The sequence below is a fragment of the Lineus longissimus genome, chromosome 13, assembly GCF_910592395.1.
Source record: "Lineus longissimus chromosome 13, tnLinLong1.2, whole genome shotgun sequence".
Classification (NCBI taxonomy): domain Eukaryota; kingdom Metazoa; phylum Nemertea; class Pilidiophora; order Heteronemertea; family Lineidae; genus Lineus; species Lineus longissimus.
Genome location: NC_088320.1, coordinates 16,712,640 through 16,729,823, shown reverse-complemented (window position 1 = coordinate 16,729,823; position 17,184 = coordinate 16,712,640). Strand labels below are relative to the sequence as shown.

At 46.0% G+C, this 17,184-nt stretch overlaps 2 protein-coding genes and 1 long non-coding RNA gene across 3 annotated transcripts in view; 1 reads left to right on the top strand and 2 right to left on the bottom strand.

Moving 5' to 3' along the window:
• Nucleotides 1–17,184, bottom strand: part of LOC135498482 (uncharacterized) — a 35,530-nt gene that overhangs the window by 3,935 nt on the left and 14,411 nt on the right. Inside the window, exons 7-9 of the mRNA XM_064788790.1 lie at nucleotides 979–1,123; nucleotides 783–904; nucleotides 238–357 (exon numbers count right to left, since the gene is read on the bottom strand). Coding sequence (XP_064644860.1) covers nucleotides 238–357; nucleotides 783–904; nucleotides 979–1,123 — 387 coding nt within the window. The remainder of the gene's footprint in view (nucleotides 1–237; nucleotides 358–782; nucleotides 905–978; nucleotides 1,124–17,184) is intronic.
• LOC135498486 (uncharacterized) lies at nucleotides 2,106–3,690 on the bottom strand. Its single transcript, XR_010449069.1, has 4 exons — nucleotides 3,600–3,690; nucleotides 2,989–3,050; nucleotides 2,347–2,772; nucleotides 2,106–2,153 (listed from the first exon to the last, which is right to left on the bottom strand). It is a non-coding gene; the product is annotated as an uncharacterized LOC135498486 (long non-coding RNA).
• LOC135498313 (G-box-binding factor-like) lies at nucleotides 5,881–13,257 on the top strand. Its single transcript, XM_064788566.1, has 4 exons — nucleotides 5,881–6,150; nucleotides 6,726–6,788; nucleotides 11,957–12,117; nucleotides 13,180–13,257. Exons 1-4 carry the CDS (start codon nucleotides 6,105–6,107, stop codon nucleotides 13,255–13,257), a joined length of 348 nt encoding a protein of 115 aa, XP_064644636.1. The 5' UTR covers nucleotides 5,881–6,104.

Sequence of the window (17,184 nt, the reverse complement as noted above, 5' to 3'; positions counted from 1 at the left end):
TGTATTTTACCATTCCATACAACTGCAGTTTCATGGTGAGGGCTCTTCAGCCTTTGTCCCGACGTCGCGTGCTACAGTTTGCATGTTTAGAGCACTCATTATTTTCAAATGAAACTTTTCAAGGAGCTGATTACTCTGAGCAGATCAATCTTTGATTTTCAAGTGTCAAGTAAATAGGTTCTACTGCTTACCTGAAGTAACACTGCAGCATTCTCCATCGGCTGTCTGGCCGCTTACCTGAAGTAACACTGCAGCATTCTCCATCGGCTGTCTGGCCGTTCGGAATCAATCAAAAGATAACGGCACAACCGCTTCCCTTGGCAGGATCGTGTCAGGTGGCCGGGCACGGCTGTCGTCCTGAAAGTCAAAGTCACGGCAGATATTTGAAGACGTCAAGACAATTTCTAAACAAGCTGTGCTGCATAGTATGGTATAGTGGATGCGCTTTCAAATTACGGGAAATGGCGGCCAACCAATTGAAGGGCTCAGTTGATCACTCGAATATCTGGCATCCAATAAAATGGTCCTAAGGGATCAATCCAAAATGAACGGTTCTAATGGTACCATTTTGCTTCCCTGGGCAAGGTCATGTCAGCCTACTCCTTCAAGCACCAACAGCTACACAGGCAGAAATTTCTATAGAGAATCTGTAAAGCTATATAGAAAGTGTAAACACAAAACCTATAGAATCTATATAGCAATTTCTATCTAGATTTTTAACGGAAATTTCTGCCTGTGTATGCTCAATGTGATGAGAGCTAAATTCACCTCTATCTACTCACCAAGTCTTTGTCGTGTTCAAACTGGGATCATGTTCAAACCTCTGCATAGTGGGGTCTTCGTCACGCTGGGCTCTCTGCGGTGTTCTTGGCTCTGCTTCACACTGGTCTCCCGGATGCTCTTCCTGAAAAGAATCTTAACGATTTAAATCGCTCATAATTTTTTTAATTGGGTTCAAAAATAATGAAATGAAGTTACCCTAAATGCGGCACACATCTTGCTCGCGTCCGAATCCATCCCCAGACGTCTGTCACGCCACGATCGTGCATCTTCAGCCCTCCTCAAGCATGCCCCATCGCACCGATCCTCTTCCTTCCATTGGGAGGTGGTCTTTCCATCGATGCTGTAAATGGAAATGGATTCAGTGGGAAAAGATCTTACAGTGGATGTATTGAATAAATCAGAAATATTAAGGTAGCAGGAAGGGGTGGGCGTTGGTGGTTTCTGAGTGTGAGGGGATACTATAGTGGCGTCTGCTAACTGTGCTTTGAGAGACTAGGCACGATGCCAGTCTCTCTTAAGGCACCGTCAACAGACATGTGGTTTCAGTATAAGGTCTTTCATTGTAGCAATGCGAAAATGTAAGCAACTTTGGTTAGGTCCGTCATTTGTTATCACCAAGTAGCTTCTAGAGTGTCCGAACCACTCTCTTGATTACAGCGGCCGTCTCAGCACCACCACGCGGGGCCTTATGGTATAAGGCCAAGTAGCTTCGCGCGATATGCACCATTCTGGGAAAACTCAAATGAGGAAGTATTCTCCTCGAGTCATTAGCATAATCTAATCTTAACTCCAGCTAGAGGTAATCTTGGGCAGTGTTTCTTCGGCCCAGATACATTGTGGTGGAAAACGTCTAGTACAAAGAACGCCTGGCTTGCGCCATACTAATAAGTGAAGAAGGTCTGGCTGCGCGAGACTACTGTGATAAAAATGACCATTGCAGAGACTCTGTGAGATAGGCACATAATTTTTACAATTGAAAAAGTTCTCAAAAGACGATAAGGAATGATTATTTATTGACATTTCCTGAACTATATACCTTCTAATTATCACTTTACATAAATAGGTTAGCGTTAGGTCGCGTGCTTTTCTTTCCTCGTGACAATATACAGCAAAATAGTTACAACCCCATAATCGCGCTATAAGTCCATAATGAGATCACGGTGACCCGTTATAAAAGTTTCGTCACCTTTGCTATTTTGCCGCTACGCGTCGCGTTGGGTCCTTGCGTCTAGGTGTCACAAGGTAAAGATCACTATGTTGTGATCAGGTAGTGTACTAATTGTGATGACGTCATGCGCAATGCTCATAATGGCTGTTGAAGGTATGACGTGAGATTACGTTGTTCACTTTGGATGGGTTGTTGCTGGAGGCTGGGAAGTAAGACGATTATCCCATTCATAAACAAAGTCTCAAACAGTGCGGGAAATGTAACGATCTAACTGGAGTAGGATCTCGTAAAATCTTTCATAATTTTTTCTGGATGTTTCAATCATCTCAGGGAAGAATCAGTCAAAGAGCTAAAATTGCGCAAAAATCAATGACTTAACAAAATGTGAATCTCACCTGTTTGTTGTAACATCATCTACTTCAGTGCCTAATCTTCTACGACAGCCGCCGGAGAGCATAGAGGGTTAACCCATCAAGTTAAGTGCGAGCCGTCAGACTAACGGCAAAGGCGAGTCCGAAGCACGTCCCAGCACGTCCCGGACTCCATCCCGCACCATGTCGTCAACTTTCTTAAGCCCTTCAACAGCGTAAGAGAGGGAAGGCCTATTTAATATAAAAACCTCTCTTTTTCGCGTTGAAATGGCAAAATGAACGAAGACGACAAGCCCTCATGCTGAACCCCCTCAGTCGTAGAACCGAACGACAGGGTCCCCTAGGGGCGCCCGACAAGAGACACAAAGCGTACCGTGCCTTGGACTCCGCCACGTCGTCGGCCGGCTGCTTGGCACACGCCTTCCATACGGAGTCCGCGGAATGGACCTTCTGTAAATGGAATTGGAGAGTCAACATCACAACTAATGCAAAAGACACAGAAAACGCAAAAAAATACAGGACATAGATCAACCACAAACACACACACACACGCACATACCCGCACCCATACTCATCCCCTCGACAACCTCCCACATCCCACGCCCCCCAAACCCTACCATACCCTCTCCCCCAGCTAATCACACACACATATCACTCTATACATACCCTTCACCTCGCGATAGACATCATTCATGGTCGGTTGCATTGGAGAACTTGGCTTGGGGCATCTGCAATGATAAAAGTTATAGTAACGGTAACACGAGCTCTAGAAACTTGTTCCGAGTGAAAGGCCCAGAAGCTTAGGGTGCGATTTTTGAGGTGTTCTTGACGAATTCGAACAAAATCATAAAAGAATTCGTCACGAATACAAAGAATTCCTCGTCGTCATTCGGGAGTGTTGCGGAACCTCACTAATGAGATCCAAAACCAACCGAAACTGTCTAAACCTCACGAACAAAAGGACACGTGGAGTTCGGCCAAGAAGTCCTTTCTGCAGCCAAATGAGGGGAAATATTTTGAATTGAGGGGGGGGGGGGATAAATCTTTGGAGTAAGACGAAATTCAAAAACTGCTTGGCATACTGAAATGAAGCAGGAGTTCGCATGTGGCGAGGACTGGACAGGAATGATTCAGTGCGCAGCCGTCATTGGCTTCTTGGTTGCTGAGGAAAACGGCAAATTTCTTGGAAATCGGAATTCGGAATTGGATGTGTGCTCATTTACAGAAGTGGAGGTTGGGATATGCCAGAGTAATGCCCAAGACCGAATCTGTCTTACCATTGCGTGGCGTGGCCTGTGCTTAGAAAACGTGGCGTGGACTGTGCTCGTCGCGTCTGATCTTGAAGCTCCACGAGTCTTGAATACGCAGATTTTATTGGGAGCGTTGGTAACATCAGTTGAACGACTTACGTCATGTCATTAAATAATAGAATCGTTCTGGTGCTTTCATGCCGTGCTCGTCATGGTCACTGCATTTGTTGTGCCAGCCTTATACGAGTGGATCATAGCATAATTTTTATATTTTGTACTGCTGATCTGGTCATAGTCAGGTTGGCATTGGCATTAGCAAGGGTAATCTGAAGAAACTCGAGTCGACACAGGGCACATTGGTTAAAAGATGTTTTGGCCTTAGCAAAAGGCACAGAGATAGTGCTCTTATTCGAGCCCTTGACATAAAGAAACTGTCAGAAACATTAAAAGGCCAAACTTCGGGTATTTTCAGGCGTCTGGTTGGCGTTGACCGACCGGCTGCGAATTTTTTTTCCTCACCCTTTCAGCAAAGCATTGTGTACTTTCGGCCAATCAGAATTCGACAAGTCTGTGACGCAAGTTGAACTTTAGAAGATTTCCACGTGTTCACATTAAGATTTGATTTGAAATGATAGTGAAAGGGTTACGTGTTTTAAATACTGACGCTTGTCAAGTGCATGTGGTGTATACTAGTACATGTATATGGTCTATGTTTTGGTGATAGGCCTACTTTAAAAATAAATAACTTTCGACAAGCAGTACTTGTACTTTCGACAAGCAATACCTCCAGTGAAGTATCAATTCCTTAAACAAAAACACTGCAAAATTGCCAGGTCAGAAATGTAAACAAAGGCACGTGTGAACGATACCTATATAAGGACAGTAATGTCACTCGAAATCTGATTGGTTAAGAATGTGCACAATGCTTTGCTGAGGGATCTGGTTTTGGCCCTGCTGAAATTTAACATCAAGGGCACTATTGTGGAGCGAATAAGGTCCTTGGGTCTCTCTCGGGTCAGGGTGGCCCTGTTCCACCTACACCAATCCCCCGCTTGAGGAAAGCAGTGTACAAGTGGACTGTCTCCGGGCCCTCCTAGCGGCGAGGGATTATAACTATCCCAAGTCCCAATCATAGGCCTATAAATTGACCAGATTATTGCTCAGGTCGTTCTGATCCTGAAGTTGGTATGTCTATGCCCATATTTTAATGCTTTAATCTTATGTAACAATTATGGGAAAAACTGTTGTGCTCATTGTGTACCGTACTGTAAATATCTTCTTTTAGGAGGCAATGAAATTATTCATTTATTGTTATTAGCCTTAATATGTAAAGTCAAGGACTAAGTGAGCCCCCTTTAGGTCGGGGGAGCTCCCCCGAACCCCCCTACGAGCATATGTTAAGTGCAAGCTCTAACAACTACAGCTGTTACAATGGGGGGACACCCCCCAAACCCCCCTCCGTCGACATAGGTTTTTACCAGTGCGTTGGGGGGAAGCTCCCCCCCCCCCCCCCCCCCCCCCGGTGGACAGACAACTAGCCCTTCTGTGTCATACTGCTGGAGGGGGGGGGGGGTGCGATGGGACCATCCATATAGTTCCTTCCGACACATTTTTGTTTTGGTAATGTAATACATTGTGATTGTCCTTATTCACGGGAATCGGGCGTTTCCAGTGATATACGACACTTAAATGGATTGTCCTCATGCATTCACTTTGGAAACGCATTTTAAAATAGATGTCACGTCCTGTTAATGGGGCACGTCATCATCGCGTACATTTGGGAAAAACTCCCTAACGAGACCGGAGCAGACGGCTGAAAGTAGTTTATTTATTGGCCGCTAGGGTACAGAATGTACGTCGCTCACCCGAATTTTTCACGCAACTTTTGCTAAATAGAGCTAGTTCTAGTTTGTGATTCATTTTGATACTTCAGATTTGGGCAGTAGACCAATATAACTTAGTCGTCAGTGTGGTTTTAAGCTGGAAAAACGTATTTATTTTTCTTAAAGTGCCTTTTTTGGACGGGTGTGTGCGATTGTTTTGTTTTTATGTCACGTGACCTCGACCATGTCGACACAAAATTGAAATAAACCACCCTTTTCTGTCATTATTTAGGACGGATATTTCTCTAATAAAAATATTAATATAATTGGCCAATTTCTTAGGCATATGATGTAGCGAATTCCCATGAAGATTTAAATTAATTTCAACCAATGGGATAGCAACCACCACCGGAAGATCGCGGAGAAATCGGTAAACTCAACGGAGTTAATTCAGAAAAATACCAAAAAAAATTGTTTGTAGGATACAATATTTACTCTCTTTATTTCTCATCAAATCAGGATATACTCCCACACACACGTGTATCTTAAGAGCCCCTCCTAAAGGGGGGCTTATTATTAGTCAGAATTTACTGCGTTCCTACTGCGCGTGTTATTGTTTATGGATTTGCGTCTGTGGTGTGGTTACCAAAAGGCTGTAATTATTCCGTCGTCATTTTCGCTTTGAATTGATCATACTAAAGACACAGTTATGGCAGGTTATGGTGGTTACCCCATGGGCAATCAGTCCTTCCAGGGTAAGGCATTGTAGTCGAAAGTAAGGGTCTATGGCTAGTATAGTAGTAACGCTGTTCTGTGGAGTCCTTGCCTGGTCTTCGTGTCCAGTCTGTGTAGATGTTGCCCAATACACATGATACCCGGTACCTATGTTCCCCGCTACCTATACCCCCCCCCCCCCTCCCCCAATACATACCTATGTTCCCCGGTACCTATGTTCCCCGGTACCTATGTTCCCCGGTACCTATGTTCCCCATATAATTTTAAAGGGGGACTATAGGCTGAAGCGAGCTAATTTGGCCATCTTCAGGTGACTAATATACAGAGTAGGGGCCCTAGGTCATGTCAGATTCAACACTACTAATATATTCCTCGTATAAGCTGGAATGAGTCATTTCGATTCCTATGAGATGTGAGACACTGAGAGACCCCTGTTGGCGACTTCATGTAACTTTATCTTGCCTGCCAAGCTGCTGCCTATATAGAGGATACAGCGTACCAGTCATGAAAGAAGAAAACAATGCTCATCATCAACAAATATCTATGATTTGATCTGTTCTTCTTTCGGACCTTAAATCCCTGGTTTTTACTTCAGGCCGACAGCAGCATGCACCGCCTCCACAACACCACCACCATGGACCTCCCCCCGGCATGCAGGGTAAGTTAATAATCTACCAACTTGAATGCTCTTTACTTCTGTAAGGCATTCTTCATTGGCGCAGTGGCCTGGAATCGTACGAGGGAACAGAAAGTTTACTGTAGTGGCCTGGAATCGTACGAGGGAACAGAAAGTTTACTGTAGTGGCCTGGAATTGTACGAGGGAACAGAAAGTTTACTGTAGTGGCCTGGAATCGTATGAGGGAACAGAAAGTTTACTGTAGTGGCCTGGAATCGTACGAGGGAACAGAAAGTTTACTGTAGTGGCCTGGAATCGTACGAGGGAACAGAAAGTTTACTGTAGTGGCCTGGAATCGTACGAGGGAACAGAAAGTTTACTGTAGTGGCCTGGAATCGTACGAGGGAACAGAAAGTTTACTGTAGTGGCCTGGAATCGTATGAGGGAACAGAAAGTTGACCGTAGTGGCCTGGAATCGTATGAGGGAACAGAAAGTTGACTGTAGTGGCCTGGAATCGTATGAGGGAACAGAAAGTTTACTGTAGTGGCCTGGAATCGTATGAGGGAACAGAAAGTTTACTGTAGTGGCCTGGAATCGTACGAGAGAACAGAAAGTTTACTGTAATGGCCTGGAATCGTACGAGGGAACAGAAAGTTTACTGTAATGGCCCGGAATCGTATGAGGGAACAGAAAGTTTACCGTAGTGGCCTGGAATCGTACGAGGGAACAGAAAGTTTACTGTAATGGCCCGGAATCGTATGAGGGAACGGAAAGTTTAATGTAGTGGCCTGGAATCGTACGAGAGAACAGAAAGTTTACTGTAGTGGCCTGGAATCGTACGATAGAACAGAAAGTTTACTGTAGTGGCCTGGAATCGTATGAGGGAACAGAAAGTTTACCGTAGTGGCCTGGAATCGTACGAGAGAACAGAAAGTTTACTGTAATGGCCTGGAATCGTACGAGGGAACAGAAAGTTTACTGTAGTGGCCTGGAATCGTACGAGGGAACAGAAAGTTTACTGTAATGGCCTGGAATCGTACGAGGGAACAGAAAGTTTACTGTAATGGCCTGGAAACGTACGAGGGAACAGAAAGTTTACTGTAATGGCCTGGAATCGTATGAGGGAACAGAAGTTGACCGTAGTGGCCTGGAATCGTACGAAGGAACAGAAAGTTGACTGTAGTGGCCTGGAATTGTACGAGGGAACAGAAAGTTTACTGTAATGGCCTGGAATCGTACGAGGGAACAGAAAGTTTAATGTAGTGACCTGGAATCGTACGAGAGAACAGAAAGTTTACTGTAATCGCCCGGAATCGTACGAGGGAACAGAAAGTTTACTGTAGTGGCCTGGAATCGTATGAGGGAACAGAAAGTTTACCGTAGTGGCTTGGAATCGTACGAGGAAACAGAAAGTTTACTGTAGTGGCCTGGAACCGTAAGAGGGAACAGAAAGTTCACTGTAGTGGCCTGGAATCGTATGAGGGAACAGAAAATTTACTGTAGTGGCTTGGAATCATACGAGGGAACAGAAAGTTTACTGTAATATTCTGGAATCGTACGAGTGAACAGAAAGTTTACCGTAGTGGCCTGGAATCGTATGAGGGAACAGAAAGTTGACTGTAGTGGCCTGGAATCGTACGAGGGAACAGATAGTTTACTGTAGTGGCCTGGAATCGTATGAAGGAACAGAAAGTTTACTGTAGTGGCCTGGAATCGTACGAGGGAACAGAAAGTTTACCGTAGTGGCCTGGAATCGTACGAGGGAACAGAAAGTTTACCGTAGTGGCCTGGAATCGTACGAGGGAACAGAAAGTTTACCGTAGTGGCCTGGAATCGTACGAGGGAAAAGAAAGTTGACTGTAGTGGCCTGGAATTGTACGAGGGAACAGATAGTTTACTGTAGTGGCCTGGAATCGTGGCCCGGAATCGTATGAAGGAACAGAAAGTTGACTGTAGTGGCCTGGAATGGTACGAGGGAACAGATAGTTTACTGTAGTGGCCTGGAATCATATGAAGGAACAGAAAGTTTACTGTAGAGGCCTGGAATTGTACGAGGGAACAGATAGTTTACTGTAGTGGCTTGGAATCATACGAGGGAACAGAAAGTTTACTGTAATATTCTGGAATCGTACGAGTGAACAGAAAGTTTACCGTAGTGGCCTGGAATCGTATGAGGGAACAGAAAGTTGACTGTAGTGGCCTGGAATCGTACGAGGGAACAGATAGTTTACTGTAGTGGCCTGGAATCGTATGAAGGAACAGAAAGTTTACTGTAGTGGCCTGGAATCGTACGAGGGAACAGAAAGTTTACCGTAGTGGCCTGGAATCGTACGAGGGAACAGAAAGTTTACCGTAGTGGCCTGGAATCGTACGAGGGAACAGAAAGTTTACCGTAGTGGCCTGGAATCGTACGAGGGAACAGAAAGTTGACTGTAGTGGCCTGGAATTGTACGAGGGAACAGATAGTTTACTGTAGTGGCCTGGAATCGTGGCCCGGAATCGTATGAAGGAACAGAAAGTTGACTGTAGTGGCCTGGAATGGTACGAGGGAACAGATAGTTTACTGTAGTGGCCTGGAATCATATGAAGGAACAGAAAGTTTACTGTAGAGGCCTGGAATTGTACGAGGGAACAGATAGTTTACTGTAGTGGCCTGGAATCGTACGAGGGAACAGAAAGTTTGATGTAGTGGCCTGGAATCGTACGAGAGAACAGAAAGTTTACTGCAGTGGCCTGGAATCGTATGAGGGAACAGAAAGTTGACCGTAGTGGCCTGGAATCGTACGAGGGAACAGAGAGTTGACTGTTTTGGCCTGGAATCGTACAGGAGAACAGAAAGTTTGATGTAGTGGCCTGGAATCGTACGAGGGAACAGAAAGTTTAATGTAGTGGCGTGGAATAGTACGAGTGAACAGAAAGTTTGATGTAGTGACCTGGAATCGTACGAGGGAACAGAAAGTTTAATGTAGTGGCGTGGGATCGTACGAGAGAACTGAAAGTTTACTGTAGTGGCCTGGAATCGTACGAGGGAACAGAAAGTTTACTGTGATGGCCTGGAATCGTATGAAGGAACAGAAAGTTTACTGTAATGGCCTGGAATCGTACGAGGGAACAGATAGTTTACTGTAGTGGCCTGGAATCGTACGAGGGAACAGAAAGTTTACTGTGATGGCCTGGAATCGTATGAAGGAACAGAAAGTTTACTGTAATGGCCTGGAATCGTACGAGGGAACAGATAGTTTACTGTAGTGGCCTGGAATCGTACGAGGGAACAGATAGTTTACTGTAGTGGCCTGGAATCGTACGAGGGAACAGAAAGTTTACTGTAGTGGCCTGGAATCGTACGAGGGAACAGAAAGTTTACTGTAGTGGCCTGGAATCGTACGAGAGAACAGAAAGTTTACTGAAGTGGCCTGGAATCGTACGAGGGAACAGAAAGTTGACTGTAGTGGCCTTGAATCGTACGAGGGAACAGAAAGTTTAATGTAGTGGCCTGGAATCATACGAGAGTAACAGAAAGTTTACTGTAGTGGCCTGGAATCGTATGAGGGAACACGAGAACAACTGCCTCTGCTCTGAGTCAAAGTATGTCACCATTGACCGTATAGAACATGTTTGGCTTTATTTTTGGTACTTGTCATAGGAATAGCTGTACTCTACATGTGTTTACCATCACTATATTGACTGATTGGTGACTTACTTTTATACAACAGTTACCAGTTCATTGGGAAGATATTTCTATAAAGGTTTCCATTTACCTAAAAGTTAACTAAGAACGCTTGTTTAAAAATCAGACTTATCGTCTGATTGGAAATTTCCTAAACTTGTGAAAACTTATTCTTTGATTGGAAAAACTGAACGAAATTTCTAAATACACATATACAGTGGAACCCCGGTCGGTGACCACCTCAGTAACGCGACCACCCCGCGAACACGACCAAAATTCTCCGGTCCCGAATGGTTTTCTCTCTAATTCCCATTAACTGGCCCTCGCTAACACGACCACCCCGGTACCCAAACCGCGACCACCAGCTTGGTCGGTCCCAAACTGCAAATTAACCCCGCTAACGCGACCATGAGGCCTAATTGCCGTAATCAACCATGACCGCATCGTATCAATTGGCACCTTCTCGCAAATCCGTGTTGATAGTTAGCACCTCGAACACAATGACCATGGGAATCCATATGAAAATAAATGATGTGTGAGTGAGTTTGATCAAATGTAAGCGCAAATAAAATGAAGAATAAACTTTCTTTTCGACTCACGGTTTGTTTTCATCATTTAGTATTAAATGATGTCAAGAGGCATGCGCACGTAGTTTTTAGGACAAATAAATTATGTTGATTAGTAAGAGTACCAATACTCAAAGTAAAGAATGCTTACTACGTCGTAATATTGATAAAATACGTTTTTAAAAAGATGATTTAATCAGTACCAGTTCAAATTGGCTGAAGTTAAAGCAGGAAGACATCAGGAAGAATTCTCAACATCTTCTCACATCACCTCTCTCAATGTTAGCGGGAATATTAGCTTGACATCAAGAAGGGCAGCTGCCGATGGTGTGAATAACATGCTTGCTCTAATTAGCATGCTCAAGTTTTAATGTAATGTTTGGTCTAATTAGCTCTCGTCAGTTTATTTACTCATTTACATAAGTTGTAAATTAAACGCAAAACACTCAAGAAAATGATTTTTTATTCGTAATATACACACAAAATTATCGAATCACCCGGTGGCGTAGTCATTAATGCATGTCAATGTACACACAGCATATCTGCCAGGACGATGTTTTGGCGGGAAAACCTACTTATCATTCTTAAATTCACTAACGCGACCACCCCGGTAACACGACCACTTCGGCTTAGTCCCTTGGGTGGTCGTGTTACCGGGGTTCCACTGTATCATAACAATTTGAGAAATTTGTGCGAACTTTTGAACTTGAAAGCTAAACTTGAAATATATCATATTACTGTAACTACATATTACGGTATTTCTCCAGGCCACAGACAGAGATCATATTACTGTAACTACATGTTACAGTATTTCTCCAGGCCACAGACAGCGATCATATTACTGTAACTACATATTACAGTATTTCTCCAGGTCACAGTCAGAGTTCATATTACTGTAACTACATATTACCATATTACTCCAGCTCACGGACAGAGACCATATTACTCTAACTACGTATTCATTTATTTCTCCAGGCCATGGACAGCCACCCCACGCCCAGATGCAGATGATGCAAAACCAATGGCAGCAAGAGCAGCACTACCAGCAGTACCAACACTTCAGCCAACAGAGTCAGGTCTACGGTAGCTATGGCAGCCAGTTTCAACAGAATGTCTTCAGTATCAACCCTTCTCAGGTGAGCATGATGGTGTAGTGGTTACAGCCAAGGACTTCTGACTGATGGGACTTGGGTTCAAATCCCACCAGTTCAAAATAGGCATTGGAGAACACTGCGTTTTAGCATGCTATTGTACCAAACTTAAACTCCAGCCAGTATTACCGAGAAGCGATTCGGGGTAACTTCTGTAGCCTGCTACTGGTAGTTACATGCAGCACTCAAACTGGAAAGTTCCAAGATCAGTCGTTTGATAGCTCAAACTCGCACAATCATCATGGATCTGTTCTTTGCAATGTGTACCTGATAATGAGATTGAGAATATGACACCATATCTAATAGTAGGAAGTGAACAAGATGGCTCCCGTATAAGAAGTCTGACACCATATCTAATAGTACAAAGTGAACTAGATAGCTCCCGTATATGAAGTCTGACACCATATCTAATAGTAGGAAGTGAACAAGATGGCTCCCGTATATGAAGTCGGACACCATATCTAATAGTAGGAAGTGAACAAGATGGCTCCCGTATATGAAGTCGGACACCATATCTAATAGTAGGAAGTGAACTAGATAGCTCCCGTATATGAAGTCTGACACCATATCTAATAGTAGGAAGTGAACTAGATAGCTCCCGTATATGAAGTCTGACACCATATCTAATAGTAGGAAGTGAACTAGATGGCTCCCGTATATGAAGTCTGACACCATATCTAATAGTAGGAAGTGAACTAGATGGCTCCCGTATATGAAGTCTGACACCATATCTAATAGTAGGAAGTGAACTAGATGGCTCCCGTATATGTTCAAAGTGACTTAATTGAGTAAGATGATATGTGAGCATGCGCATTACTACAGATACATATATGGATAATGAAAAAGATACTATGACACATATTGCATTAAACTGTTTGAATCTTAAACAGGCAAGAATGTCTAGACCAAGGCAATGTGTTCACATCTTACCCTGCTGAATCGATGTGGTATGATATGAATTTTAATTGGACAAAGGAGACTAAAGGATTCTATCACACTATGATTTTAATCACAGCGTATTAAACTATTCTTTATTTTCCTTCACAGGCACTTGCATTCAAATCGGAACAGGAATTCCAAATAATTTTCAATCAGTACGTCAGCCCGGTAAGTAATTCCTCATAGCTCCATACACTGTGTCTGTCACATGAGACATACTGATAATTGGTCGTCCATCTAATAGTACGTGCACACAATCTCCAATAGGTCAGTAGCTCCTTCCCACCATGTCCACGTGCGACACTACCCTTGTTTACATGTGATACTACTGGAGCCCAGACTACCTTGTCCACCTAATATAATAACCCCAGGGCACAGACCGCCACCTGATATTACCCCAGGGCACAGACCACCATCTGATATTACCCCAGGGCACAGACCGCCACCTGATATTACCCCAGGGCACAGACCGCCACCTGATATTACCCCATGGCACAGACCGCCACCTGATATTACCCCAGGGCACAGACCGCCACCTGATATTACCCCAGGGCACAGACCGCCACCTGATATTACCCCAGGGCACAGACCGCCACCTGATATTACCCCAGGGCACAGACCGCCACCTGATATTACCCCAGGGCACAGACCGCCACCTGATATTACCCCAGGGCACAGACCGCCACCTGATATTACCCCAGGGCACAGACCGCCACCTGATATTACCCCAGGGCACAGACCGCCACCTGATATTACCCCAGGGCACAGACCGCCACCTGATATTACCCCAGGGCACAGACCGCCACCTGATATTACCCCAGGGCACAGACCGCCACCTGATATTACCCCAGGGCACAGACCGCCACCTGATATTACCCCAGGGCACAGACCGCCACCTGATATTACCCCAGGGCACAGACCGCCATCTGATATTACCCCAGGGCACAGACCGCCACCTGATATTACCCCAGGGCACAGACCGCCACCTGATATTACCCCAGGGCACAGACCGCCACCTGATATTACCCCAGGGCACAGACCGCCACCTGATATTACCCCAGGGCACAGACCGCCACCTGATATTACCCCAGGGCACAGACCGCCAACTGATATTACCCCAGGGCACAGACCGCCATCTGATATTACCCCAGGGCACAGACCGCCATCTGATATTACCCCAGGGCACAGACCGCCACCTGATATTACCCCAGGGCACAGACCGCCACCTGATATTACCCCAGGGCACAGACCGCCATCTGATATTACCCCAGGGCACAGACCGCCACCTGATATTACCCCAGGGCACAGACCGCCACCTGATATAACCCCAGGGCACAGACCGCCACCTGATATTACCCCAGGGCACAGACCGCCACCTGATATTACCCCAGGGCACAGACCGCCACCTGATATAATCCCAGGGCACAGACCGCCACCTGATATTACCCTATGGCACAGACCGCCATCTGATATTACCCCAGGGCACAGACCGCCACCTGATATTACCCCAGGGCACAGACCGCCACCTGATATAACCCCAGGGCACAGACCGCCACCTGATATTACCCCAGGGCACAGACCGCCACCTGATATTACCCCAGGGCACAGACCGCCATCTGATATTATCCCAGGGCACAGACCGCCACCTGATATTACCCTATGGCACAGACCGCCATCTGATATTACCCCAGGGCACAGACCGCCACCTGATATTACCCCAGGGCACAGACCGCCACCTGATATAACCCCAGGGCACAGACCGCCACCTGATATTACCCCAGGGCACAGACCGCCACCTGATATTACCCCAGGGCACAGACCGCCATCTGATATTACCCCAGGGCACAGACCACCATCTGATATTACCCAAGGGCACAGACCACCACCTGATATTACCCCATGGCACAGACCGCCACCTGATATTACCCCAGGGCACAGACCGCCACCTGATATTACCCCAGGGCACAGACTGCCACCTGATATTACCCCAGGGCACAGAACGCCACCTGTTATTACCCCAGGGCACAGACCGCCACCTGATATTACCCCAGGGCACAGACCGCCACCTGATATTACCCCAGGGCACAGACCGCCACCTGATATTACCCCAGGGCACAGACCGCCACCTGATATTACCCCAGGGCACAGACCGCCATCTGATATTACCCCAGGGCACAGACCGCCATCTGATATAACCCCAGGGCACAGACCGCCATCTGATATTACCCCAGGGCACAGACCGCCATCTGATATTACCCCAGGGCACAGACCACCACCTGATATTACCCCAGGGCACAGACCGCCACCTGATATAACCCCAGGGCACAGACCGCCACCTGATATTACCCCAGGGCACAGACCGCCACCTGATATTACCCCAGGGCACAGACCGCCACCTGATATTACCCCAAGGCACAGACCACCATCTGATATTACCCCAGGGCACAGACCGCCACCTGATATAACCCCAGGGCACAGACCGCCACCTGATATTACCCAAGGGCACAGACCGCCATCTGATATTACCCCAGGGCACAGACCGCCACCTGATATTACCCCAGGGCACAGACCACCACCTGATATTACCCCAGGGCACAGACCGCCACCTGATATAACCCCAGGGCACAGACCACCATCTGATATTACCCCACGGCACAGACCGCCACCTGATATTACCCCAGGGCACAGACCGCCACCTGATATTACCCCAGGGCACAGACCGCCACCTGATATTACCCCAGGGCACAGACCGCCACCTGATATTACCCCAGGGCACAGACCGCCACCTGATATTACCCCAGGGCACAGACCGCCACCTGATATTACCCCAGAGCACAGACCGCCACCTGATATTACCCCAGGGCTAGCTATTCAAGGTGTCTCAAAGACAATAGGTTGTTCTCTTCAAAGGGTGAGATATGCTGGATGAGGAGCTAGCTATTCAGGGTGTCTCAAAGACAGTAGGATGTTCTCTTCAAAGGGTGAGATGTACTGGATGAGGATCTTGCTATTCAAGGTGTCTCAAAGACAGTAGGATGTTCTCTTCAAAGGCTGAGATATGCTGGATGAGGAGCTAGCTATTCAAGGTGTATCAAAGACAATAAGTTGTTCTCTTCAAAGGCTGAGATATGCTGGATGAGGAGCTAGCTATTCAAGGTGTCTCAAAGACAGTAGGATGTTCTCTTCAAAGGGTGAGATGTACTGGATGAGGAGCTAGCTATTCATGGTGTCTCAAAGACAATAGGTTGTTCTCTTCAAAGGCAGAGATATGCTGGATGAGGAGCTAGCTATTCAAGGTGTCTCAAAGACAGTAGGATGTTCTCTTCAAAGGGTGAGATGTACTGGATGAGGAGCTTGCTATTCAAGGTGTCTCAAAGACAGTAGGTTGTTCTCTTCAAAGGGTGAGATGTGCTGGATGAGGAGCTAGCTATTCAAGGTGTATCAAAGACAATAGGTTGTTCTCTTCAAAGGGTGAGATATGCTGGATGAGGAGCTAGCTATTCAAGGTGTCTCAAAGACAGTAGGATGTTCTCTTCAAAGGGTGAGATGTACTGGATGAGGAGCTAGCTATTCACGGTGTCTCAAAGACAATAGGTTGTTCTCTTCAAAGGCTGAGATATGCTGGATGAGGAGCTTGCTATTCAAGGTGTCTCAAAGACAGTAGGTTGTTCTCTTCAAAGGGTGAGATGTGCTGGATGAGGAGCTAGCTATTCATGGTGTCTCAAAGACAATAGGTTGTTCTCTTCAAAGGGTGAGATATGCTGGATGAGGAGCTAGCTATTCAAGGTGTCTCAAAGACAGTAGGATGTTCTCTTCAAAGGGTGAGATATGCTGGATGAGGAGCTAGCTATTCAAGGTGTCACAAAGACAGTAGGATGTTCTCTTCAAAGGGCGAGATGTACTGGATGAGGAGCTAGCTATTCAAGGTGTCTCAAAGACAGTAGGTTGTTCTCTTCAAAGGGTGAGATGTACTGGATGAGGAGCTAGCTATTCAAGGTGTCTCAAAGACAGTAGGATGTTCTCTTCAAAGGGTGAGATGTACTGGATGAGGAGCTAGCTATTCAAGGTGTCTCAAAGACAGTAGGATGTTCTCTTCAAAGGGCGAGATGTACT

Excerpts from the sequence above, each read along its gene's own strand:
- LOC135498313 (XM_064788566.1), top strand. The coding sequence starts at position 6,105 with ATGGCAGGTTATGGTGGTTACCCCATGGGCAATCAGTCCTTCCAGG. Across the intron at positions 6,151-6,725 it reads GGGCAATCAGTCCTTCCAGG|GCCGACAGCAGCATGCACCG; the intron begins GTAAGGCATTGT and ends TTTTTACTTCAG. Across the intron at positions 12,118-13,179 it reads TCAGTATCAACCCTTCTCAG|GCACTTGCATTCAAATCGGA; the intron begins GTGAGCATGATG and ends TTTCCTTCACAG.